This window comes from Apodemus sylvaticus, chromosome X, assembly GCF_947179515.1.
Source record: "Apodemus sylvaticus chromosome X, mApoSyl1.1, whole genome shotgun sequence".
In the NCBI taxonomy this organism is placed as follows: domain Eukaryota; kingdom Metazoa; phylum Chordata; class Mammalia; order Rodentia; family Muridae; genus Apodemus; species Apodemus sylvaticus.
Window position 1 is genome coordinate 133,445,557 of NC_067495.1, and position 27,200 is coordinate 133,472,756.

Here is a 27,200-nt window from a genome sequence, read left to right on the forward strand (position 1 = left end):
GCGGGCGCGCACGCCCGCCATCCTAGTCACCTGGCAAACCCAATTATCAGTCATAGCCCCAGGGGAACTTTGCTCGGACCTTGGCCTCCCAGGCTTTTGCCTGGACTCAGGGACTGGGCGGCCAGGCTAACCTTGTGTGCGACAGCCCGGTTGGCAGATCGGCTGCCCAGCTGAGTGAGCGGAACACAGGGGAGGTCACAGTAGCATACACGGTCGGCACTCCCTGGGAGTGCACACGGGCTCCATCTGCTCCACAGACACAATCTGGGGCAAGGCCTCAGGCAGAAGCCCCTAGCTCTACTCTCTCCGCTTCCGGATCCAGATCAGCCTGGGCGGCAGCATTACATCTCCAAGTCCTGCAAGTGGCTAGCTGGGCTTCCGGGCGGCCAGCTGGGAGAAGTCAGTGTGCTCCAGTGAATCCAGCGGGCCCCAGCGGGAGCCTTCGGGTGCCTGCTTTGGGATCAGAACAGCCTGGGCAGCAGCACACTGTCTACAAGCAGTGCAGGAGGTAAGCTGTGCACCAGAGGCCAACTGGGAAGGGGCAGCTTGCACTGGTGAGTCCAGCACTGACAAGATAAACTAACACCAGTGAGATCTAGATGGCAAAAGGCAAACGCAGGAACGTCACTAACAGAAATCAAGGCAATATGGCAACATCTGAACCCAATTCTCCTCTACCAATATGTCCTGGATACCCCATCACACCAGTAAAACAAGATTTGGATTTAAAATCACTGGTCATGATGCTGGTACAGGAACACATGAAGGTCATACATAAAGAAATTCAGGAGAAAATGGATCAAAAGTTAGAAGCCCTTGCAAGGGAAACACAAAAATCATTGAAAGAAATCCAGGAGAATACAAAAGCCAACAAGGAGGAAATGCAAAAAACACTTAAAGAAATACAGGAGAACTTTGCTCAACAGGCTGAGGTCATGAAAGACGAAACACAAAAATCTCTTAAAGAAATACAGGAGAACTTTGGTCAACAGGCTGAGCTCATGAAAGAGGAAACACAAAAATCTCTTAAAGAATTACAGGAAAACACAAACATGCAAGTGAAGGAGCTAAGCAAAACCATCCAGGATCTAAAATCAGAAGTAGAAACAACTAAGAAAACTCAAAGGGAGACAACTTTGGAGATAGAAAGCCTTGGGAAGAAATCAGGGGACAGAGATACAAATATCAACAACAGAATACAAGAGATAGAAGAAAGAATCTCAGATGCTGAAGATTCCATAGAAACCATGGACTCAACAGTTAAAGAAAATGCAAAATGCAAAAAGCTAGTAACCCAAAATATCCAGGAAATCCAGGACACACTGAGAAGACCAAACCTAAGGAGTATAGGCATAGATGAAAGTGAAGATTTACAACTTAAAGGGCCAGCAAATATCTTCAATAAAATTATGGAAGAAAACTTCCCTAACCTAAAGAGAGAGATGCCCATGAATATACAAGAAGCCTACAGAACTCCAAACAGACTGGACCAGAACAGAAATACTTCCCGTCACATAATAATCAAAACACCAAATGTTCTAAACAAAGAAAGAATACTAAAGGCAGTAAGAGAAAAAGGCCAAGTAACATATAAAGGAAGACCTATCAGAATCACAGCAGACTTTTCACCTGAGACTATGAAGGCTAGAAGGTCCTGGGCAGATCTCATGCAGACTCTAAGAGAACACAAATGCCAACCAAAACTACTATATCCAGCAAAACTCTCAATCACCATAGATGGAGAAACTAAGATATTTCATGACAAAACCAAGTTTACCCAATATCTATCCACAAACCCGGCCCTAAAAAGGATAATAGGAGGACAACACCAATACAAGGAGGGAAACTTCACCCTGGAAAAAGCAAGATAGTAACCTTTCATCAAACCCAAAAGAAGTTAAGCATTCAAATTTAAAAAATAACGTCAAAAATGATAGGAAGTAACAATCACTATTCCTTAATATCTCTTAACATCAATGGACTTAATGCCCCAATAAAAAGACACAGACTAACTGAATGGATACGTAAACAGGACCCTACATTTTGCTGCTTACAGGAAACACACCTCAGGGTCAAAGACAAACACTACCTTAGAGTAAAAGGCTGGAAGACAATTTTACAAGCAAATGGTCTCAGGAAACAAGCTGGAGTAGCCATTTTAATATCAGATAAAATTGACTTTCAACCCAAAGTCATCAAAAGAGACCCTGAGGGACACTTCTTGCTGGTCAAAGGAAAAATACAAAAAGAAGAACTGTCAATCCTAAACATCTATGCCCCAAATGCAAGGGCACCCTCTTTCGTAAAAGAAACTTTATTAAAACTAAAAGCACACATTGCACCTAACACAATAATTGTGGGTGACTTCAACACTGCACTTTCCTCAATGGACCGATCAGGAAAACAGAAACTAAACAGGGACACAATGAAACTAATTGAAGCTTTGGACCAATTAGATTTAACAGATATATATAGAACATTCTATCCTAAAACAAAAGAATATACCTTTTTCTCAGCACCTCATGGTACCTTCTCCAAAATCGACCATATAATTGGTCACAAGACAGACCTCAACAAATATAAGAAGATCGAACTAATCCCATGCCTCCTATCTGATCACTATGGAGTAAAAGTGGTCTTCAATAGCAACAGAAACAACAGAAAGCCCACATACACGTGGAAACTGAACAATACTCTACTCAATGATACCTTGGTCAAGGAAGAAATAAAGAAAGAAATTAAAGACTTTTTAGAACACAATGAAAATGAAAACACAACATACCCAAATCTATGGGACACAATGAAAGCAGTGCTAAGAGGAAAACTCATAGCCCTGAGTGCCTCCAAAAAGAAAATGGAGAGAGCATACATTACCAGCTTAATGACACACCTGAAAGCCCTGGAACAAAAAGAAGCTATTTCGCCCAGGAGGAGTAGAAGGCAGGAAATCATCAAACTCAGGGCCGAAATCAATCAAGTAGAAACAAAGAGAACCATACAAAAAATCAACAATACCAGGAGCTGGTTCTTTGAGAAAATCAACAAGATAGATAAACCCTTAGCCAGAATGACCAAAGGGCACAGAGAAAGTATCCAAATTAACAAACTTAGAAATGAAAAGGGAGATATAACAACGGAAACTGAGGAAATCCAAAAAATCATCAGATCCTACTACAAGAGCCTATACTCAACACAACTGGAGAATCTGGAGGAAATGGACAATTTCCTTGACAGATACCAAATACCAAAATTAAATCAGGACCAACTAGACCATCTAAACAGTCCCATAATGCCTAAAGAAATAGAAGGAGTCATAGAAAGTCTTCCAACCAAAAAAAGCACAGGACCAGATGGCTTCAGTGCAGAATTCTACCAGACCTTCAAAGAAGAGTTAACACCAATACTCTTCAAACTATTCCACAAAATAGAAACAGAAGGAACACTACCCAATTCCTTCTACGAAGCCACAATTACGCTGATACCAAAGCCACACAAAGATCCAACAAAGAAAGAGAACTTCAGACCAATTTCCCTTATGAACATCGATGCAAAAATACTCAATAAAATTCTTGCCAACCGAATCCAAGAACACATCAAAACGATCATCCACCATGATCAAGTAGGCTTTATCCCAGGAATGCAGGGTTGGTTCAATATACGGAAATCCATCAATACAATCCACTACATAAACAAACTCAAAGAACAAAACCACATGGTCATTTCATTGGATGCTGAAAAAGCATTTGACAAAATTCAGCATCCCTTCATGCTTAAAGTCTTGGAGAGAACAGGAATTCAAGGCCCATACCTAAACATAGTAAAAGCAATATACAGCAAACCGGTAGCCAGCATCAAACTAAATGGAGAGAAACTTGAAGCAATCCCACTGAAATCAGGGACCAGACAAGGCTGCCCCCTTTCTCCTTATCTTTTCAATATTGTACTTGAGGTACTAGCTCGGGCAATTCGACAACATAAGGAGGTCAAAGGGATACAAATTGGAAAGGAAGAAGTCAAACTATCATTATTTGCAGACGACATGATCGTCTACCTAAGTGACCCAAAGAACTCCACTAGAGAGCTCCTACAGCTGATAAACAACTTCAGCAAAGTGGCAGGTTATAAAGTCAACTCAAGCAAATCAGTGGCCTTCCTATACTCAAAGGATAAGCAGGCTGAGAAAGAAATTAGGGAAATGACCCCCTTCACAATAGCCACAAACAGTATAAAGTATCTTGGGGTGACTCTTACCAAACATGTGAAAGATCTGTATGACAAGAACTTCAAGACTCTGAAGAAGGAAATGGAAGAAGACCTCAAAAAATGGGAAAACCTCCCATGCTCATGGATCGGTAGAATCAATATAGTTAAAATGGCCATTTTGCCTAAAGCACTATACAGATTCAATGCAATACCCATCAAAATCCCAACTCAATTCTTCACAGAGTTAGAAAGAGCAATTATCAAATTCATCTGGAACAACAAAAAACCCAGGATAGCTAAAACTATTCTCAGCAACAAAAGGAAATCTGGGGGAATCAGTATCCCTGACCTCAAGCAATACTACAGAGCAATAGTGTTAAAAACTGCATGGTATTGGTACAGTGACAGGCAGGAGGATCAATGGAACAGGATTGAAGATCCAGAAATGAACCCACACACCTATGGCCACTTGATCCTCGACAAAGAGGCTGAAAACATCCAATGGAAAAAAGATAGCCTTTTCAACAAATGGTGCTGGTTCAACTGGAGGTCAGCATGCAGAAGAATGCGAATTGATCCATCCTTGTCTCCTTGTACTAAGCTCAAATCCAAATGGATCAAGGACCTCCACATAAAGCCAGACACTCTGAAGCTAATAGAAAAGAAATTGGGGAAGACCCTTGAGGACATCGGTACAGGGAGAAAGTTTCTGAACAGAACACCAATAGCGTATGCTCTAAGAGCAAGAATTGACAAATGGGACCTCATAAAATTACAAAGTTTCTGTAAGGCAAAGGACACCATCAAGAGGACAAATCGGCAACCAACAAATTGGGAAAAGATCTTCACCAATCCTACATCAGATAGAGGGCTAATATCCAATATATATAAAGAACTCAAGAAGTTAGACTCCAGAAAACCAAACAACCCTATTAAAAAATGGGGTACAGAGTTAAACAAAGAATTCTCACCTGAAGAACTTCGGATGGCGGAGAAGCATCTTAAAAAATGCTCATCTTCATTAGTCATTAGGGAAATGCAAATCAAAACAACCCTAAGATTTCATCTTACACCAGTCAGAATGGCTAAGATTAAAAATTCAGGAGACAGCAGGTGTTGGAGAGGGTGTGGAGAAAGAGGAACACTCCTCCACTGCTGGTGGGATTGCAAATTGGTACAACCACTCTGGAAATCAGTCTGGCGGTTCCTCCGAAAACTGGGCACCTTACTTCCAGAAGATCCTGCTATACCACTCCTGGGCATATACCCAGAAGACTCCCCACCATGTAATAAGGATACATGTTCTACTATGTTCATAGCAGCCCTATTTGTAATTGCCAGATGCTGGAAAGAACCCAGGTATCCCTCAACAGAAGAGTGGATGCAAAAAATGTGGTATATCTACACAATGGAGTACTATTCAGCCATTAGAAACAATGAATTCATGAAATTCTTAGGCAAATGGATGGAGCTAGAGAATATCATACTAAGTGAGGTAACCCAGACTCAAAAGGTGAATCATGGTATGCACTCACTAATAAGTGGATATTAACCTAGAAAGCTGGAATACCCAAAACATAATCCACACATCAAATGAGGTACAAGAAGAAAGGAGGAGTGACCCCTGGTTCTGGAAAGACTCAGTGAAACAATATTCGGCAAAACCAGAACGGGGAAGTGGGAAGGGGTGGGTGGGAGGATAGGGGAAGAGAAGGGGGCTTGCGGGACTTTCGGGGAGTGGGGGGGCTAGAAGAGGGGAAATCATTTGAAATGTAAATAAATTATATCGAATAATAAAAAAAAAAAACTTTCAGCATTAAAAAAAAAAAAAAAAAAAAAAAAAAAAAAAAAAAAAAGGAATAAAGAAGAAACTAATAAAGAGGGGTTAAATGGGGAGGGGCTCTCAGGCCAAGCATCTGAGACTAGACAGGTCATGAAACCATAGATGAAAATCTGCTATTATTAATTCTGCTAAATGATCACAGCAGTAAAATGAATTCTAATGACTCCTAATTACTCTAGCCATATATTAGTGTATCACTCAGCCTTCATCAGAGATGAGTTTTCATACAGAAGGTGGTAATCAACACAGAGAGCCACAACTGGACAATGCAGAGAGTAAGAGACTTTGGAGCACTGGGCCTTAAATAGGATGTCTTTATCAAGCCCTCCCCTTCAAGGTTCAGGAATCTATGCAAAGATGAGACAGAAAGACTATACTAACCAGAGATGATGGATGACCCCAGTGACACCTATTCCAGACACAACATAGCTGACACACATATGAACTCATGGAAACAGTGCACAAGGTACACTGAAAAGGTTCAAATCCCAGCATGGAGATGGGGAAGCAGATGCAAAGGCCCACCACTAACCAAGAAGCTATTTGTAATTGATATATGCTAGGAGAGAGAAAATTTGATTTCTCCAATAGAATGACATTAACCACCCTCAAGGACAGCCCCAATGCTCAGAAGTAACTGGTCAACACAAAATAGACTCCATGGTTTTTTTATGCTCCTGTTTTGGTCATTTGGGATTTACATTTGATTGATTTGATTTTCGTTCTCTTTTTCCATTTTTTATTGGTTATTTTATTTATTTACATTTCAAATATTATCCCCCCTCTCCAGTTTCCCCTCCAGGAGCCCCCTATTCCCTCCTTCCTCCCCATGCCTCTATGATGATACTCCCCCACCCACCCACCCACTCCTGCCTCAGCAGCCTAGCATTCCCCTATCCTGGGTCATCAAGCCTTTACTGGACCAAGGGGCTCCCTGTCCAGTGATGCCCGAGAAGGCCATCCTCTGCTACATATGCAGATGGAGCCATGGGTCCCTCCATGTGTACTCTTTGGTTGGGAGTTTTGTCCCTGGGAGATCTGATTGGTTGATTTTGTTGTTCCTCCTATGGGGTTGCAAACCCCTTCAGCTCCTTCAGTCCTTTCTCTAGTTTCTCCACTGGAGTCCCTGTGATCAGTTCAATGGTTGGCTCTGAGCATCCGCATCTGTATTGGTCAGGCACTGGCAGAGCCTCTCAGGAGACAGCTGTATCAGGCTCCTGTCAGCTAGCACTTCTTGGCATCAGCCAATAGTGTCTGGGTTTGGTGTCTGCATGGGGATCGATCCCCAGGTGGGGCAGTCTCTGGATGGCCTTTCCTTCAGTCTCTGTTCTACTCTTTGTCCCTATATTTCCTTTAGACAGGAGCCATTCTGGATTAAAATTTTGGAGATGGGTGGGGGCCCCATCCCTCAATGGGGGGGTAGCACCTAACCTCTGGATATGGTCTCTACAGGTTCTTCCTCCCCTTTGTGGGGTGTTTCAGCTAATGTCATCCCTGTGGGGTCCTCAGAGGCTCTTGCTTTCCTGGCATCTGGGGCTTTCTGGTTGCTACCCCCAGTTCCCCATCCCCTACAGCTGCACACCTCTGTTCAATTTCCTGACCCTCTGTACATCTCGTCCATCTCCTCCCACACCTGATTCTGTCCCTCATTTTCCCCTCCCCCTGCTCTCTTCCTCCCGAGTCCCCCCATCCTCTACTTCCCTTAATTATTCTGTTCCTCCTTCTAAATAGAACTGAAGCATCCACTTTTGGTCTTCCTTCCTCCTGAGCTTCATGTGGTCTGTGAGTTATAGTGCAGGTATTCCACAGTTTTTGCCTAATATCCACTTATCAGTGAGTACATACCATGAGTGTTCTTGTTTTAGGATGAAATGTTGTATAGATATCTGTTAAATCTATTTGGTCCATAACTTCCATTAGTTTCACTGTGTCTCTGAGTTGGATGGATAGGGAGGTGGAAGGGGGGAAGAATATGTTCAAACAATATTGTATGAAAAAAATTAAAGAAATATTTTTTAAGAAACAATTCCCAAGCTGGAGAGATGGCTCAGCAGTTAAGAGCACTGACTGCTCTTCCGAAGGTCCTGAGTTCAAAAATCAGCAACCACATGGTGGCTCACAACCATGGGTAACAAGATCTGGCGCCCTCTTCTGTAGTGTCTGAAGATAGCTACGGTGTACTTACATATAGTAAATGAATAAATAATAATAATAATAATAATAAATGAATAAATTTTTAAAAAAGAAAAATTCCCAACAAACATGCCTACAACAACCTAGTCTAATGTAGGCAGTCCCACATTGAGGGTCCCTCTTCCTAGGTGACTCTAGCTTTGTGTCAATTTGGCAAAAACTTACTAGCACACACAGATTAACAGAAAAGCATTTCAAGTCATGTCTAAAACCATCACACCACGGAAACTGAGACATTCTATGGACATGGCTTGGGGTAAATGTCAGAAAGACGTGACTTGTCACAATGTGTGTCAGCTTTAAAGTGTAAAGCCCGAGAGGGGAGCCATCCTTCCTTCCTCCTGCCTTGGTGCACTACAAAGGCTTCTTGGTTAACAGGTACCACTGTGATATGACTATCTCGAAGTCCCAGAGTGGACAAGCATCCCCAGAGATCTAGCTGCTGACAAACGTGTTCTTCCTCCACCTCCTGCCTTCACACCTTACTTCTTAAGATGGGGACATAGTGGGAAAGACATGGAGGAACAAGTTCTTTAAAGTCCACTGCTGTTCTCAATAGACATCACCTGATTTTCTTGATGGACCTCATAGTGTACTGTTTGAAGTCACCTCACAAACTCCTGTTTCTTGTGTACAACATTAGAGTTATCAATTAAATATAGACTTTTGAAGCCGGGCAGTGGTGGCACACGCCTGTAATCCCAGCACTCTGGGAGGCAGAAGCAAGCAGATTTCTGAGTTCGAGGCCAGCCTGGTCTACAGAGTGAGTTCCAGGATAGCCAGGGCTATACATATCTTAGTATTATTACCTGCCCTTAATCATGTGAACCTCACCCAGACTAGATGTCTGAGCCATTCTCTCTGAAAGTGTAACTGGTAAAGAGCCAGTTGAGAGAAAGCAGTCCTTCTAAGTCCCAAGCAGGCTAGTTAGTTAATATATGAGAAGTGGGGGTGGACACCACTCAGCACAAAAGCTAAAGAAAGTCTGATGTGTTGCAGAGAACTGAGAGAGAAGCAGGGACTGAGGCCTGGAGGGAGGGTGAGTGACTGGACTTACCGATAGTCAGGCCAGACCTGGAGGCAGGGTCTGACAACATACAGAGGAATGCAGTCCAATTGCCAGCAGCTTCCTGGAAGAACACTGTTTCTCTTCAGAATGTGACAGGGACTGCACGCCCTAGGGGGCAGAGTGCAGGGGTGTTCTAGACTTGTTTTGAGCCATTAGGGTACTGATTTCCTTCCCCCTTTCCCTTGCTATTACAGATGAGCAACCTCAGTAGGCTAAGATGCAAGGCCCACTGACTCCAGAAGCTCTAATTGCAAAAAACTTATAGAAATACCGCAGTTTCCCTCCACTCTCAGAATAAGAAGCAAGGATTGGGCTCACAGGGCTAAGCATTCTCTGACTAGCTTTGAGAGAACTGGCTGCTCCTAGGTCCAGATTTGAGCCTTCAGTGTTTCCTGCCAGCTTAAAACCTAAGCACCTGGCCGGGCAGTGGTGGCGCACGCCTTTAATCCCAGTACTCTGGGCAGAAGCAGGCGGATTTCTGAGTTTGAGGCCAGCCTGGTCTACAGACTGAGTTCCAGGACAGCCAGGGCTATACAGAGAAACCCTGTCTCCAAAAAGCAAAAAAAAAAAAAAAAACTAAGCACCTGGTATAATTTGCTCTGTGGTACTTTAAAAACAAAAGGTTCCCAAACATGTGTGAGAACAAAAATACAAGCTAAGGAACAGTACTACTCTGTACCCAGTATGCATTTAATAACTAAAAATCCCCTCACAGTTCCCTGGCCACCCTCCCAACTGCATATTACCTGTTTTTGTTCTGGCCTATAATATACGAGTCTTCAAGAAAACAAAATCTGACACAAGGCAGAAATAGAAACTCTTTTATTGATCAAATTGCAGTATCAACAAAACAAAGTGTCAGCAATGGGTTAGCATTGCTTAGCTCCTAGATCAAAGAGGAAGAAATAGAACAAAAAGTTCAGCAACAGATCACGAATACAGTAAAAACAAGATTATAACCTCAAACTAATGGAGAGTAACAACTAGAGTTAAAGAATTCAAAAACCCTGTCCCAGCTGAAGATGTATAGCTAAGTGATAGTGTTTGATATGCACACTCAAGCTCAAGGCTCTAGATTCACTCCCCAGCACCAAAAAAAGGAAAAAAAAAAAATACCTGAGCAAGAGATGTCGCTCAGTGGTAGTGTTAGATTTGCAAGCTCAAGGCTCTAGATTCACTCCCCAGCACCAAAAAAAGGAAAAAAAAAATACCTGAGCAAGAGATGTCGCTCAGTGGTAGTGTTAGATTTGCAAGCTCAAGGCTCTAGATTCACTCCCCAGCACCAAAAAAAGGAAAAAAAAAAATACCTGAGCAAGAGATGTCGCTCAGTGGTAGTGTTAGATTTGCAAGCTCAAGGCTCTAGATTCACTCCCCAGCACCAAAAAAGGAAAAAAAAAATACCTGAGCAAGAGATGTGATCAATCTCACATCTCAGTGATAAAGAGTATTTGCCTTGCATGTGCAAGGCCTTGAGATTGCTCCCCTGCTTTAACTACCAAAATCAAAATCCAACTAGCTATGAGCATCCGTTCCAACAGGAAGAAGATTTGGTATGTATACCTGTTGAGAACTTACTGCAGGATAAGACTTGGCATGTCAACAGCGTTCCATTTATAATATAAATTGTATATAATCTACATTTCATGCTCACAGGATGTGAAGCAGGTGCTGCCAGAGAAGCAGCCATGTTCATATTAAAGGCAAAAGAAGATCTTACTGGGCCCAGAAAAATCGCATGTAGGGCCATGAAGAGTCAGTGACCGTTCTAGCATTGGTATAGCTATGGACGGTGGGCTTTGCATGCAGCTAAAAGCAAAGCTCCACCCCGAAACAAACAGCTCTATCCCTCCAAGACAGTCGGTGCAGGGGAGGCTCTTATGAGACAGCAGTACTTTTTAGGACTCATTTCCATCAACACAGTCTTGGGGGTTCTGCTGTAAAAGAAGCTGGTGAGCTATTGGCTTTCATCGTGCATAAGGCTCTGAGAAGCCTCGCTCTCCTTGCTTTCAAGATCCCTTGTGTGGAATTTTAAGTGTCTCAGCAGGCTAGACTTGTGTTTGTAGCTTTTCTGACAGTGTTCACATATGAACGGTCTCTCTTTGGTGTGTCTCACTTGGTGTGCAGTGACATGTGACTGCCCCCTAAAGAATTTCCCACAGAAGGAGCACTGGTAAGGTTTTGTATCTGCACTATTGCTCACGGTTTCTCTCAGGCCCAACTGAAACATAAACTCCTTCTTACACAGCCTACACTGCCGTCTTTCATCATCCAAATCGTCTGCCTGTGACACACTAGGAGGGGTCACCTCAGTAGCTGGATCACTGCCCATAGCATTCTCACAGATATCCTCCTCCTCCTCCTCTTCCTGGCTAATAAGCTGCTGCCCAGAGACGGCTGACCCGGTCCCACCTCTAGCGCCCCCTGGTGCTACCTTCTTTGTGTGGGTTTTCTGGCAAATATTATATTGCTTCCGGTGAGCAAAACACAGCCCTAACTGAGCATCAGAGTTAGGCTTCTTGCGGGGCGGAGCCTGTGTAGGGGCTCTAGAGCTGGAGGGTTGTGCATCCTCGAAGCTCGCTGGCATCTCCTGTTGGCAGGACATCTGGTTTTCCTCAGGCTCCTTGTACTCAGCCAGCAGCTCTTCTGGGGGCTCTTTGCCAGGAGGTTCCAGTTGTTCATATTCTCTGGATAAATGGAATTCTGAAAAGCAATCCGAAATGGATACACATGTATGTGTGTCTGTGCATGTATACTCGCTTTTGTCTTTCCTGACATACATTCATTGTTTTCTGCCCCCAACATCCAAAGCTAAGAGAAGAAATATAGATAATGGTGTTAATGTGTTACATGGAGCATGAAGAGAAGACCAACCACTCAGATCATTGGTTGGAAGCTCTCAAGTAGCACCACTGACCTCCCCTCCCTGATGAAGTCTAGTTTTCTCTATCCTTCCTTCCCTTGCTTCTACTGAATCCCTTTCTACCTGCCAGGGCCTGGTAATTGTCCTATGTGTGTAGAATCCAGCAGGCCCCCCACTTGTGTCAGAGAACAAGCTCTTGTGGGACTCCACTATTACATGCTAGACAGAACAAGAGTAGTTTGAAACTTCACGACGAAGTGCCTCAGAGTTCATCCAGCCTGCTGATTTGGACATAAGAAGTCTCACCATCGATCCCCTCCTCAGTTAGGTCTACTTCACCAGGAGCCTCTGCTTTGGCCTTACTATTTTCAGAATAAGCAGTGAATGATGGGAGGGACCTATTGTGCTTAAATATAATAGTTAAAAACTATTCTCGGCTCATCTGTTCATCTATGGAAGTAGTGAGACTATCTTGGCTTAAAGTTGATGAGCTAAAAGAGTAGAGAAAATACTTAGCTAGAAAGTAAATCACCATGAAAACCTTTGTAGTGTTATCAAAGGGAGACAAAAGGAGCTCTCCTACTGCCTGTGAAAGTGTGTGTGTGTGTGTGTGTGTGTGTGTGTGTTGTGTGTGTGAGAGAGACAGACAGACAGACAGACAGACTGATAAAGGGATAGCAAAGATAGAAAATATGTACTAGAATGATGCAGAGAAACCCTGTGGTTATTGCATTGGTTTTGTAGCCAGCCCAGATTATCTGTACATTTTTATTTCCACTGAAATTTAGAAGTGAATGTTGTTGACAACAATACAAATAACTATCAGTCATTACTTCTGCCTATCAACCTAAGGACCAGAAGGTAAAGTATCCCAGTATCCTAGCCCTTGCTTACTCCCTGCCCCCTGCACTCCCAATATCTTGGCAGACAACCTGTATTGTACTCTCTTTCTTAAGTACTGGCCATTTGTACTGTTTGACATGTCATGTGAGTTATGATAGATGGTAATCCAATGTATACCCTAACTAGGCACCAACCTTGCCTGATCTAATACCATCCTCAGTGACATTCAGCAGCATGTGTCAGATGCACAGAGCCTCCACATCCTGAACAACCAGAGCCCTATTCCTAAGACCCTCCTCCATTCTTCAGGTCAGATTCTCTGCCCACAGCCCGCACTAGCTAAAGCCACTAGCCAACGCTATCTTCACCTTCAGTTCCCACCCTCTATTCCTTCACATGGAATGAAACACCATCACTTGGTGCTGAGTGCACTTGGTACTTATTGAAGATCTTTTCATGGATTGCCACAGTGCCTCCTTCTGTCTGCCTACCAAGGTAGTGAGGACATCCCTATCTCTTGTCACAAGACTGAGATCAAACTGTTTGCGGAGAACCAAAGTAGATGGTGAGGGGAGCATGAACTAGCACTGGCATAATTTACACATGGAGAATACAGAGGGACAGTAACTTGGGAGGACATTTGACCATATCTATTATGTTTAGAGAACTGATAACTCCAACTTCACCCAATGCCATCAGAGAACTTGAGCTTTCAAACAGAAACAAAGAGCAGGGGTTGGGTTAGGGGATTGCCTTACCGATATTCAGTAAAGGATGGGGTTGGACAACGTTGCGTTCCCGTGGCTGTTCTGGTGGGATCTCACGGATCTCCTGGGCAGGTTCTATTATCTGGAATGCAGGTGGACTCACAGGTGCATTCGATTGTGTGAGAAACGTACACACAGACATCAGTTCTTCCAAGAGCACGTCACGCATGTTGTTCTGAGGAAATATCAGAACCCATCAACCCTGCTGGAAATGCAGCTACTTTTACCTCACTGGAAATCCATCATTGGCCAGCAGCAACACAAGGAGCTTTTAGCTTTCCAGCAACCACTAAAAACAACACTTATAAAGGAGGTAGTGGTGTCAAATACATTTCATATTCACAATGGATTTATACCTCCATGGCCACATTTCAATTATTCAAGAGCCAGGGGAGGCACATGGCTCCTGTGTCAAGCAGGCCATGTCTAGACCTTTGAAGGTATCACCTTATTTTGTCAACAAAATCAGGAAGAAAGAAAAAAAGAAAGAAAACCCATTCAGCCATGCTACCTTCGGGAGGCAGAAGCCTTTGGCAGGGTCCTGTCCATGCAGGCAACTGCCCTGAAGCAGAAGCTCTTACAAAGCAGCCCCCGTCCCCAAGCTGAAGCCATGAATTGCAGCTGGCTGCTCCCCCACAGACAGGGCCCTGGGTTCAGCCATCCCTTCCCTGAACGGAGGCTTCAAGGAGTGATTCTGAGCAGAAGGCGAGACTGCCTCCCTTCTGAGGCCTTTTTGGAAAAGCTAATGGGAACTGCTACTGGAATGTAAAGGGCAGTGATGAGTGTATCACTCAGGATGCACAGCTCTTCCTTGGCTCTTACAAATTCAGAAATTCTCCCCTCAAATATTAATGCAGGTCAGAAAAACCTAGGAAGAATCAGATGCTGTTACTTGTTTTCCTATGACTTAGATGTTCTTTCTAGGGATGCATAACCAGGGGGAGAGGATTGCATTTGTTGTCCTTATTTACCCAAACCAAAGCTCACTGCATGGCTGCTGGTTAGTAGTTACAGTGAGGTAAAAGCAGTTATCCACTTAAGGATGTCACATGACCAAGAGCAAGAGTATATTGCATAGGAAATTTGAAGTTAACTTCTAACTGTCCTACCACAGTGAGAGTAAGCAGAGATATAGGCGTGGAACCATTTCATGGAAGACACTGCATAGTGTCTTCAGGTAAAACAAAGTCCAAGAACATTTATACAGAAGGCAATAATAGCTTATAATAAACTATGTTCCAGTTGCCTTTTTATATGCTATCTAGACTCTATCTGACTTTGCCTTTTCAAACTGTTCCATAAAGATCCAAGCAATACATATCTTCAGGCCATTCATCACTACAGTCATACTTTTAGTAACTTATGCTGCCGAAGAATTCTATTTACTAGCTGGGTGGTGGTGGTGCACAACTGTAATGCCAGCACTCCGGGAGGCAGAGGATTTCTGAGTTCAAGGCCAGCCTGGTGTACAGAGTGAGCTCCAGGTCAGCCAGGGCTACACAGAGAAACCCTGTCTAGAAAAAAACCAAAGCCCCCCCCCCAAAAAAAGAATTTTATTTACTGATAATAAATGAGGCGTTGCCATTTGTGTGATGGAGAGAGGGCACGGGGTCAGGAACAGTGGAGAACCTGTGACCTCGATGCTGACTCCAGCAGAAGAGAATGCTGAAAAGGACTCTGGGGGAGGCTGGGGCTGTGGAATGACACAGAGACAGAATGGCTCATCCTGACCCAGCTGCCTGGCCCCTCTATTAGCCTAAGAACAACCAAGCCCAACACCCTTCTCACCTCGCTCCCTGGTGTCTTGTGATCTCTCTTTAGGTCTCCTATGAGGGTGAAAAGCCTTTGTTTAATCTCCGGGGTGAACCTCTCGGTCTCGGTGTTTGTGGGCAGAATGTGCAGGAACTGCTCCAGCACCAGCAGGGCCAGGATCTGCTCCACAGACCGCGTCTGTGGCTTCAGCCACTGGGAACAAAGTTCCCAGAGTTTGCAGAAGGCCTCTTGAGGCCCGTCTGCTTCATCATACTGGAACTGCCTGAAGCGCTGGCGCGAGGTTTCACAGGCCGTGCCAGACTCTTGAGGCCGAGGATCCTGGTGGCACTGAGAGGGGCCCGGTGTGGCAGAGTTGCTGGGTGCGTCCATTGTGCACGCTGGCTGGCCGCTTACAGCCGATCTTGGGCCTTCAACAGGGACGCCACCTGCAGCAGAAAAGAGGCCACTGTGAGAGAGAAAGGAGGCACTGGAGTGGTGACTAAAGGATATGGTTGTTGTCCTTTCAGCTTTACAGAATCTGACGAAAGGTATGGACTCTTCTCAGAAACACAAGTATACAAGTCCAACTCTGCACCCAGCTTCCAAAAGCTTTGCAGTGTCCCCCAACCCCCTCCACAGACTCCTTGGACCTGCACTTTCTAGTAGGTTAGCCACTGGCCCCATGAGGCTACTGGACGTGGAATTAATGGAAGCTGGAAGCTTTGATTCCGAGCCACAGGTATCCCTGCAGAATGTTCCCTGCTATTGGGCAGTCACGTTCTGAGCAGTCCCGTGAACTGCAGCTGGGAACACCTATCCCTTAATAAGCCTTCTGAAGAGGCGCAGGACTAGAAAAATGGCTCTTAGGATTAAGAGTACTGTCTGCTCTTCCATAGGGCCCAGGTTTGATTCTCAACACCTGCACAGTGCCCACAACCATTTGGAATCAAGTTCTAGGGAATCCAACAAACTCTTCTATCCTCTCCAGACACCAGGCATGCATGTAGTGTATAGTCATACACATAGGAAAATAAAACATCCATGCGTGTTTTATAAGATAAGAACAGTAAGACTTTAAAAGAGATGTAGGCCTCTAGCCCCACTCCTCACACAATAATGGTATTCACATATTTCCAAATACACGGAGGTCCCCAAAAAAGGAACAGCTACAGTTTCCCTGAAAACTCCCTCCAGCTTTGAGTGCCCCTTAGTATCCTTCGCAGACAATCCTTCCTCTCTTGATCTTGTCACACTGACTAAGTATAATGACCTCATATCCACTCTAGCACTTGTCTTTGCTGTAACCTTCCAAGTATCTTCTCTAGAAGAAAATAACACTGTAAGGAATAGGGAATGTCTCAGGAGTTCCTATTGCGGGATCCATAGAGTTCATGCCACATCTGGAGCCAGGTCCTAATCTAAACATCCCTCATACGTGTCTGGTTAATCCCCACTAGAATTTAGGAGCTGGACAACATGTTTTTTTTCCTTTGTGGTGATCAGGGGTGAGGTACAAATCTTAAAGCCACTGAATCCAACTATCAGACCCCATAAGGAAACTGCCTGAGGGAAACTGAGGAGAGGTGGAGAATACCAGGTTCTCTACATACCTGCATTTAATTACTCCAGGTTGCACGCAAATGTGCTTCTGGTATTCTGCATGGTGGAAGTACTCACAGACTGGTCTCCCCCACTCTCAGGGCCTGTACCTACTGCTGCAGTGTAGAGCTTCTTTCTCTGGCTGGATTTCAACTTCTACCCTTCCACCCTCTCTCCCTCTCTCCCTCAGTGCCTCCGTTCCTTCCTTCCTGCTTCCTTTCCAGAAAGCAGTTTCTGTTCTAGACCTCTTCTCTAAAAGGCTGGTCATGAAAAAATACTCAGGCCTGTCTCCCTACTCCCAAACTATCCCCTCAACCCCATCTCCTCTGTAACATTTCCATGCAAAGGTGAAGACACACGTAGCCTGTGCGTCGGTGACTCATAAACACCAGTGTGACTGTCTACTGGAAAGGCCTTACAAGTCAGCAGTGAGGACACTGCTTATCTTGCTGTTCTGTCACTGTGAACCACACCAACCTCAGACTGAGTCTATTGCAGAAAGAATCTCATGTCTACTGAACATCACCAGAGTTCTTTCCAAATCATTATAAGATAACCAGTCTAAGTTATACTGAACATTTGTATTGCACTGACATCGTATTAATGATTATAAGTCATCTAGATGTTATTTGTTTTAGTTTTAAAAATTAGAGTCAAGGTATTATGTGACTTTCAACCGGTGTGTTTTAGTGATTCTCCCCCCTCCCATCTCCCTCACCCCTTCCCCTCCTAGCCTCTCCCTTTTTAGCCTCTCCATTTACAGCCCTCCTTCATGTCCTGTGTATTTTTTGTCCACCCCCCCCATATTTCCATATCATCTACTATTAACCTCTCTTGTTCTCCTTTGTAGCCCAAGATTCTGGGTCTTTCCTACATTTAAATCTGTTTCTATGTAATCTGTACATATTATATGTATGCATATGGTACATACATAAGCACACTATAATCTAGGGTCCCCATATCAGGAAGAACATGTGGTTTATGTCTAAGTCACCTTAAAATACTATGACTTCATTTTCATGACTTCATTTTCTTTATAGTTAAATAAAATCCTGTCATGTGTAAGTACCACATTTTTATATTGCTTATTTACTAAAGCAAGGAAATGGAACCAGACTAGATGTTCATCAACAAATCAATGAGTAATAAAATTCTAGACATGATTAAAAGGAAATATGATGGTGTGTATAACTTGTATTCAATCTCTAGGTCATTTTACCTGAGGGTAATAAGCCTAAAAGTATTATAGTGTCCTGGAGCAAGGATGAGAAAATCCTCTATGGAACCCTTAGAAGCTTCTAGTTTCCTTGATCTAGATATCTAGACTTCAAAATGGAGCTCTCCTATGGTGCTGCAAACCCCTTCAGCTCCTTGGATCCTTTCTCCAGCTCCTCTATTAGGGACCCTGTGGTCAGTTCAATGGTTGGCTGAGAGTGTTCCCCTCTGTATTTGTCAGGCACTAGCAGAGCCTCTCAGGAGACAGCTATACCAGGCTCCTGTCAGCAAGCACTTTGTTGGCATCCACAATAGTGTCTAGGTTTGGTAGCTGTATATGAACCAACCAGTACCCCCAGAGCTCCCAGGGACTAAACCATGTGTAAAGAGTACACATGGAGGGACCCATGGCTCCAGCTGAATATGTAGCAGATGATGGCCTTGTTGGACATCAAAGGGAAGAGAGGCCCTTGGTCCTAAGAAGGCTCGATGCCCCAGTGTAGCAGAATACCTGGACAGGGAAGCTGGAGTGGGAGGGTGGGTGAACAGGAAGAGGGGGGATGGGATAGGAGATTTTTGGAGGGGAAACCAGGAAAGGAGATAACATTTGAACTGTAAATAAAGAAAATATCGAATGAAAAAGAAAAAATGAAGCCATCTAGACTTGGGTCACCCAAAATATGATCATGTGATACCACATGATGAAATTTTTTAAACATATAAATGTTTACATATAAACATTTAAATGTAGGAAAAGCTAAAAAAAACTACAAGCTTATTTAGTACAGCCGTGGTTTATGTAGTAAAGCTAAGCAAATCATCACAAAAAGAAATTGGGGTGAAGTATCTCAAGGCGAAGAGGGAACAGATTAGTGATTTTGTTGTTTTTAAAATAATTATCATATTAAACATTTATAAGATAGGTGTAAGAATTTCCAGATTCCTGAGACCTTAAGCAAAGAATTCTGTGGGGAAGCTCTGTCCCATCTGTGTAGCAGCCAGCGGGAGAAATCCCTCCTCCCTGTGATCCTAGGTCAAAGGCAACATAATTAGGGTCATACACTAATAGGTACTGTCTTTCCTCTTATCTGGTCAACATGAACATCTCATACCAAACTGTAAATCCTTACTTCTCATCTCTAGTGTCCCCAACATATCCACTTTATTATTGTTGTTATTATTATTATTATTATTATTATTATTATTATTATTATTAAATTGTATGTATAAGGAATATACACATGTGAGAATGTGGATGTACAAGTGGGTTGTGGTGTATGGGAAAGCTAGAGGGTAGCTTTCAGGAGTCTTTGAGATTCCTTCCCTCTACCGTGGATTTTAGGAATGGAATTAGGTACATGAGGTTTGTACAGCAAGTGTTTTTAGCTCCGACCACGCCCATTTGAAACCTAGTATTCATTTTAACTCACACCATTGTTTTTACCATGACACTGACTGCCTTCAAGTCCTATCAGCCCTCTCATCACAACACACAGCACACACTGCCTCCCCAGTCTGGGTTCCAGCCTGTCCCCGGCTCCCAGGGCTAGGCTCATCCACCTGGTTTCCACCCTTCAAGTGGACATCCAGGCTTCAGTGATGCCAGCTGGCACTCTCTGTTGCACCTCCTTCCTACCCCCTGCCCCCTTCCCCGGGACTGGGACCTATTCAGAATCATTCTCCTCACCTTGTCCTTAGGTACTTCTAGAACTGGGACCACCAAGGGTTAGCATCTTCTGCCACTGGCTCCTAGGCCTGACTGATCTGCTGTTCCCCTTTGTCCCCTCTCTCCCCCCATCACACGCTCCATGGTGCTGGCCTCCCAGACCACCAGCAAAGAAGCTTGGTTTTTTTAGGCCCTTTTCAGAAAGGTGCCCCCTTTTCCCCCACTAGCAAGGTGTCCAGGACTGCACAGAGTCTGGCAGTGTGTTGCCTTTGGCAAGTCTCACTGAAAATTCAGGGGTGGGGTTAGACAACACGTATCATTTGAGCCTGCAAGAGTCAGGAGAGGGTCTATCTAGCACCTCGCAGATACAAGGGAAGCACCCTCCACTACCACCGCACATTCGTCTCCACATCGTGCTCACTTTGTGTAAGGACGGAAGGAGCCAGATTTCTAGCTCTCTGGAATCTCTGTCCCCCACACGGGAATCTAAGACTCACTCTTCAGGGTTCCAGTGCTGACAGTCACAAAGGAGTCGCTTTCTTCCTCACTCTGGCTTCAACACAGGCTTCACATTCCTTAGCCACATCTACCTTTTGAACATATGTCCCCTTCAGGGGGCTCCTTTTGTACACACAGCTTAAGAAAGCTGAGTTTCAAGCATCAGTGTAGAAAGGTCCTAGGTCCACGTCTCCTGATAAGGTCAGGGTTAGTGAGGTCAAGCAAAGGCAGGGGCCCAGCACAATCCTGTATGGAGCGTAAATGGCTCCCTTTAAATTTGAACAAGATATTAGAACCACAAAGACTGACAATATAACCAGTAGCATGGTATTAAGACAGAATAATCTCAGGACTCAGGGGTCAGAGGCAGGCAAATATCTCCATGACTTGGATCTGGATAGTGAGTCCCAGGCCTGCTAGGGCTAAATAGTAAGACCCTATCTGTCTCTGTTAGGTCTCTCAAGCAACTAGGAACAGTCACAGCCTCCTTTTCATTCTTTTTTATTTAAATTCAGTTTCAAAGAGGAAAAAAAAAGGCAAAAGCTAGTCCTAAAATTAAAACCAAAGTTAAAGCTTCCTGACAGGTAAACCTTATAGTATGGACTTCTTCAGTGTCTATAGTGCACCCAACTCATCTCAAAATCTATACCATGAGTATACTGGCATTGAACAATGGACCTGAATAACCCGCACAGTTTTAAAGAAAGTGGGACAAAAATTTAAAAACTCTAAGAACCAAATGAAAATGAAAGCACATATGTTTTCAAACCTAAGACATAAACAAAAACAAGGTGATTATTGGCAGCTCTGAGTATTTACGTTAAACTATAAAAGCATTCAAAAAAATATATATGTATACATATATATGTATATGTATATATGTATGTATATATGTGTGTGTACATGTGTGTACATGTATGTACATGTGTGTAAGTGTGTGTGTGTATGTAAGTGTGTAAGCCCAAGATCAGACAGAGTCACTGTCAATATCTTAAACCATTAAAGAACTAACAGCAATGCTTCTCAAATTATTTCCAAAAACTAGAAAAAAAAAAGAACCACTACCAAACACATTTTATAAAGCCGGTATTACTCTGATATAAAAAATTACACGACAAAAACTAGACCATTTTTCCTGATAAGCAGCACAAATGTAAAAATAATCTACAAAATACTTAATGACCAAATTTTAGAACACATTAAAAAAAGACCCTACCTCCATGATCAAGTTAACTTCATCCCAGGGATGCCAAATAACATGCTTCATAGAGCAAATATACCAGGGACAGAAATCCCATGATTATTTCAATAGCTGAAGTAAATGTTTTTTACAAAGTACAACATCCCTTCTTGATAAGAGCACGGGAAAAAATGTGGATGCAAAAAATGTGGTATATATACACAATGGAGTACTATTCAGCCATTAGAAACAATGAATTCATGAAATACTTAGACAAATGGATGGAGCTGGAGAATATCATACTAAGTGAGGTAACCTAGTCTCAAAAGATGAATCATGGTATGCACTCACTAATAAGTGGATATTAGCCTGGAAAACTGGAATACCCAAGACATAATTCACATATCAAATGATGTCCAAGATGAACGGAGGAGTGGCCCCTGGTTCTGGAAAGGCTCAGTACAGCAGTGTAGGGGAATACCAGAACAGGGAAGTGGGAAGGGGTGGATGGGAGAACAGGGGGAGAGAAGGGGGCTTATGGGACTTTCAGGGAGTGGGGGAGACAGGAAAGGGGAAATCATTTGAAATGTAAATTAAAAATATATCGCATAAAAAATGCTATATTATAAAAAATAAAATAACCAAAATCAAAAAAAAAGAAGAAAAAAAAACAATCTCCACATAAGCTATGTGTAACAAACCTATAGCTAATTATAATAAATCATATAAATCACAATATATTTATACATTTATATTAATATATTAATAATATGCTGATAATATAATTATATTAATGATATATTAATAATATAATTATTATAATATATAAATATATTATAATAAACCATATAAAAATCCCCATATAGGCTATGTACAACAAACCTATAGCTAATTATAATAAATCATATAAATCACAATATATTTATATATTTTATATTAATATGTTAATATATACTGATAATATAATTATAATATTAGTGATATATTAATAATATAATTATAATGTATAAATATATTATAATAAACCATATAAAAATCCCCATATAGGCTATATGCAATAAACCTATAGCTAATTATAATAAATCATATAAATCATAATATATTTATATTTTACATCAATATATTAATAATATATGCTGATAATATAATTATAATATATTAATAATATATTAATATAATTATTATAATATATAAATATATTATAATAAACTATATAAAAATCCCCATATAGGCTATGTGTAACAAACCTATAGCTAATTATAATAAATCATATAAATCACAATATATCTATATTTTTATATTAATATGTTGATAATATATGCTAATATAATTATAATATATTAATAATATATTAATAATATAATTATTATAATACATAAATATATTACAATACACTGTATAAAAATCCCATATAGGCTATGTGCAACAAACCTATAGCTAATAATAAATCATATAAATCACAATATATTTATACATTTTATATTAATATATTAAATAATATATGCTAATAATATAATTATAATATATCAATAATATATCAATAATATGCTTATTATAATATATAAATATATTATAATAAACCATATAAAAATCCCCATATAGGCTATGTGCAACAAACCTATAGCTAATTATAATAAATGGGTGAAAACTGAAAACATTTCTTCTGAAATAAAGAAACAAGGTGATTGGAAGCTTGCCTAGAGAGTAAGGTAAATAATAAAATAATAAAAGTGATATAAATAGGAAAGGAAGAAGTCACATGATTTTAGTCATAGATAGCATAATCTGAAACCCAAAAACCCTATAAACCTTCTAGAAAGCTCTTAGATCTGATGTATAAATTCGACAAAGTAATAGATGTAAAGTCAGCATACAAGAACTAGTAGTTTTCTATACTCCAATAAAGGACAAGCGAATCAGGAGCAGAGAAGCAAATTCATTCCAGATTCTTAAAGATAAAGGAAGTGCTGGGTGTGGCACTTTGTGCTTCAATAATTGCAGCATCCAGAAAGCCAATACGGGAAAACTGCTGTGACTTTGAAGCCAACCTGGGCTGCTTTGTGAATACCAAGCCACCCAGTGTAAACAAATGATAAAATAAAATAAAATACCTAAGGTGATTAAAACTATAAAACATTGCAGAAAGAAACCAAACACATGAAAATGGCAACATTTTCCCACCTTCTTAGATGAGCAGATTAAGATTGTGAAAACGATCCTATTGCCAGAAGCAGTGTACAGGATTAATAGAATCTCCATCAAAAATTCTAATGCCCGTCTTCACAGAACTAGAATAAAACCTCAAAATTCATATTTAAATTCAAAAGATAGCTGATTTGCCAAAGCAGTCCTAAACAGAAAAACAATGCATAGACATATCACAATACCCAGTTTAAAATTCCACTAAAACGCCAGGCAGTGGTGGTGCATGTCTTTAACCCCAGCACTTGGGAGTTAGATGCCAGTCAATCTTTGAGTTCGAGGTCAACCTGGTCTACAGAGTGAGTTCCAGGACAGCCAGGGCTACACAGAGAAACCCTGTCTTGAAAAGAACAGAACAACAATAATAAAAAAAAAAATTAGGTGTTCATATGTAGAAGAACAAAACTAAAACTGTCCCTCACTCTGCCCAAAACTATTCAAAAAGGATCCATGATCTTAAGATGATACTTGAAACTCAAACTGCTAGAGGAAAATAAAATCAACCACAAGATCCCACATTAAGCACAAGCAAGGAGTTTCTGAAAAGGACCCCAAATAGCATTTTATCTTATTTTTATTCAGAAATAGAGAATAAAAATTTCAGTAAACTAGATGAGACTGGATATAATGTTAAGCGAAATAAGCTTAGTTCCTTACTGTCTCAGGTCTACAGGAATTTAAATTAGTTATATATAACTCAAAAAATAGTTTAAGAATTGACAAATGACATTAGATGACATTAAAAGGTTCCTGTCACCAAAGGAAACAAGTGGCAAAGGAGAAAGAAGAGACAGCCTACATGACAGGAAAAAATTAAAAAATAGAAATAATAACTTTGCCAATCAAATTTATAAAAATATTAATGTATAGAATCTATAAGGAACCTCAAAACCTAAGGACAATTATCTAATCACTGAATGGGTTACCGAGTTGAATATATAATACTCAAAACAAGACATACAAGTCACCAATAAATACATGAACAATGTTCAGCATCCTTAGCTATCAGGGGGAGACAAATTAAAGCTATATTGAGATTTAACAGCAGTCAGAACAATTATTATCAAAGAAATACTGGTGAGTATTTTTGGGGAAACATTATATATTGCTGGATAAAAACCAAACTAGTTCTGAGCAGCTGTGGCGCGTGCCTTTAATCTTGCACTAGGGAGGCTGAGGCCTTTAGTTCTCTGTGAATCCCAGGCCAGCCTGTCCTGCTGAGAGAGTTCTGGACTACAAGGAGAAACCCTGTCTCAAGGAAGAAAGAGAAAAAGAATATCAACGGAAACCATACTAGTATAGTCTGTATAGAAATTGCACTTTTGGGAGTTAATTTTTTAAAAAAGTAACCAAAAAGTAACAATGAAAATTAAAACTGTTAGAAGTACCATATGAAATAGGTACGCCAGTGAATTTATATATAAATTTTCTTCACTATACATATAAACACATACACATATGTATCAACAATGGAGTTTCATGAAGCTATAAAGAAATAAAAGAAAAAAACTGGATGAACTGAGTCCTTAGGTCTGGCTGCCGAGAGTTTCACCATGTGCCAGTGAGTACGTAAGCAACAGAAACTGGACATTTTTTTTCGGGAGGGGGATGGGGACGGACCTAGGAGTATGAGGAAGAGACTGTACTTGGGGTTCGTGACATGAAATCCCAAAATAATCAATAAAAATATGAAAAAAGCTAGACAGAACGATTAGTCGTCAGATTGTTAAGAGCGATCAATCTAGATCTTTCCCGCCTAGGCTCTGAGGTAATCTAGAACACAGTCGCAACGTAATGGGCCCACCTTCACGCGGTTGGTCAGCTTGCTACGTCATACCCAGGGCGCGCAACTTTATCACCCCCCCCCCCACCCGAGTTCCCGATGTGGCCATTTGTTTTATTTTTAGTTACGGTTGTGTGTCCGCACTCGCGAGGGCTAGCCTTGTGCCTGTGGAGATCAGAGTACAACTCACTAAGTCCGTTGGTTCCTTCCTGCTCCCTTGCGTTCCAGGGACAGAACTGGCCGTGGCTGGCTGTCCTAGCAGCCGCTCGGACCCTCTGGGACATCTCCAGGCCACCTCAAGCCACCAAAGTTTACAGTTTGAGTCCCATAGTTAGTGCGCTGCCCACTTCGAGTAGGTCAACGTTCGCTTTCGCCTCAACAACACTGTGGTGTTCGCCCGCTTACAAGGCTCCTTCTCTGACTAACAAAAAATGAACGCACACGTTCAACCCCACACCGGACTTCGCTTCCCAACTCCGTCTCTTTCCTCAATCCCAGAAGCACACACTTACCTACTGTCCACCATGTACGAGCCACCCAGTCCTCAGCGCGCCGGAGCGGCCAGCTCCCTGGCCTTCTTCCCGCCTGGCCTGCCTCGCTCTGACAGGGACTCGTGCGCGTCTGCCGCCTGTGCTGCTCTGAGCTCCTCTGAGCTCGTGCGCGCGTTGCTCTCTCACCTCTCCTCAGTCAGGCACCTCGGGAACTGAGACCACCTGGAGGGCGCTAAATACTAGTTTCTGTGCTCCTGGACCTGACTGGTCCCTTACGTCACCTTCCGCCCTGGCGTATCAGAGCTCCTCAGAGCGGGCATTTACTGGCTGGCCTCGGCTAACCCTGAGGCAAAAAAGTAATTACGTTTTTAAGACTTCTCCAGAAATCTCTCCGGTCCCCATCAGTGAAAGGGTCCGAGTCCTGGACCTAAGAAGGGTCTGGCCCAATAGTCACACAGACTTAACAAGTTTTGGGGGTGAATCTGAGCCCACTCAGGACTTCTGATCGCCTAGCTTCTCCTGATAAGGATCTAGCACCTGGGGATAGAAGAAAGAAGTCCCTTTCCCCCATCCCAGGTCTCTGCCTTGCACTTACTTGTAGGTGACTGGCTGTCACAGCTGGCGTGGACTGGGTCCCATCTGGCTTCCTCAGCTTCTCTCTCGCCTTTTGAAGGGAAGAGTGAGCCCGCGGATTTTAACTTCAGGCGACACCCTTTGCGCATGCGTGCTCCGAAGCCGAGGTGGTCCTGGGAATGTCCACTGACTGAGACTGAGCTAGTGGGGTCAACAAAAGGTCAAACTCAGCCTTGCTGAGCCTCTAAGTGCCTGATGGCAGTTTTCCTCATGGGAAGACATAGGGGCCTCGGGAAAACCTTTAAATATTTTCAACAAATCTGTAGTTGGCTATTCTCTAAAACTTTCTTTACAAAATATATCTAATAAAAAAAAGAAAAATTTTTCTTTACAATTTGTTCTTTTTTTGAGGTTTGTTTGTTTGTTTGTTTGTTTGTTTCGAGACAGGGTTTCTCTGTGCAGC

The 27,200-nt window shown here is 42.2% G+C and overlaps 1 protein-coding gene across 1 annotated transcript; it reads right to left on the minus strand.

Moving 5' to 3' along the window:
• Positions 1–11,262: 11,262 nt before the first annotated feature.
• On the minus strand, positions 11,263–26,886 carry LOC127674698 (zinc finger protein 449-like). Its single transcript, XM_052170349.1, has 4 exons — positions 26,760–26,886; positions 15,567–15,976; positions 13,770–13,953; positions 11,263–12,008 (listed from the first exon to the last, which is right to left on the minus strand). Exons 1-4 carry the CDS (start codon positions 26,884–26,886, stop codon positions 11,263–11,265), a joined length of 1,467 nt encoding a protein of 488 aa, XP_052026309.1.
• Positions 26,887–27,200: the final 314 nt, after the last annotated feature.

Excerpts from the sequence above, each read along its gene's own strand:
- LOC127674698 (XM_052170349.1), bottom strand. The coding sequence starts at position 26,886 with ATGCGCAAAGGGTGTCGCCTGAAGTTAAAATCCGCGGGCTCACTCTTC. Across the intron at positions 15,977-26,759 it reads TGACAGCCAGTCACCTACAA|GTGGCGTCCCTGTTGAAGGC; the intron begins GTAAGTGCAAGG and ends TTTCTGCTGCAG. Across the intron at positions 12,009-13,769 it reads CCATCCTTTACTGAATATCG|AATTCCATTTATCCAGAGAA; the intron begins GTAAGGCAATCC and ends ATTGCTTTTCAG.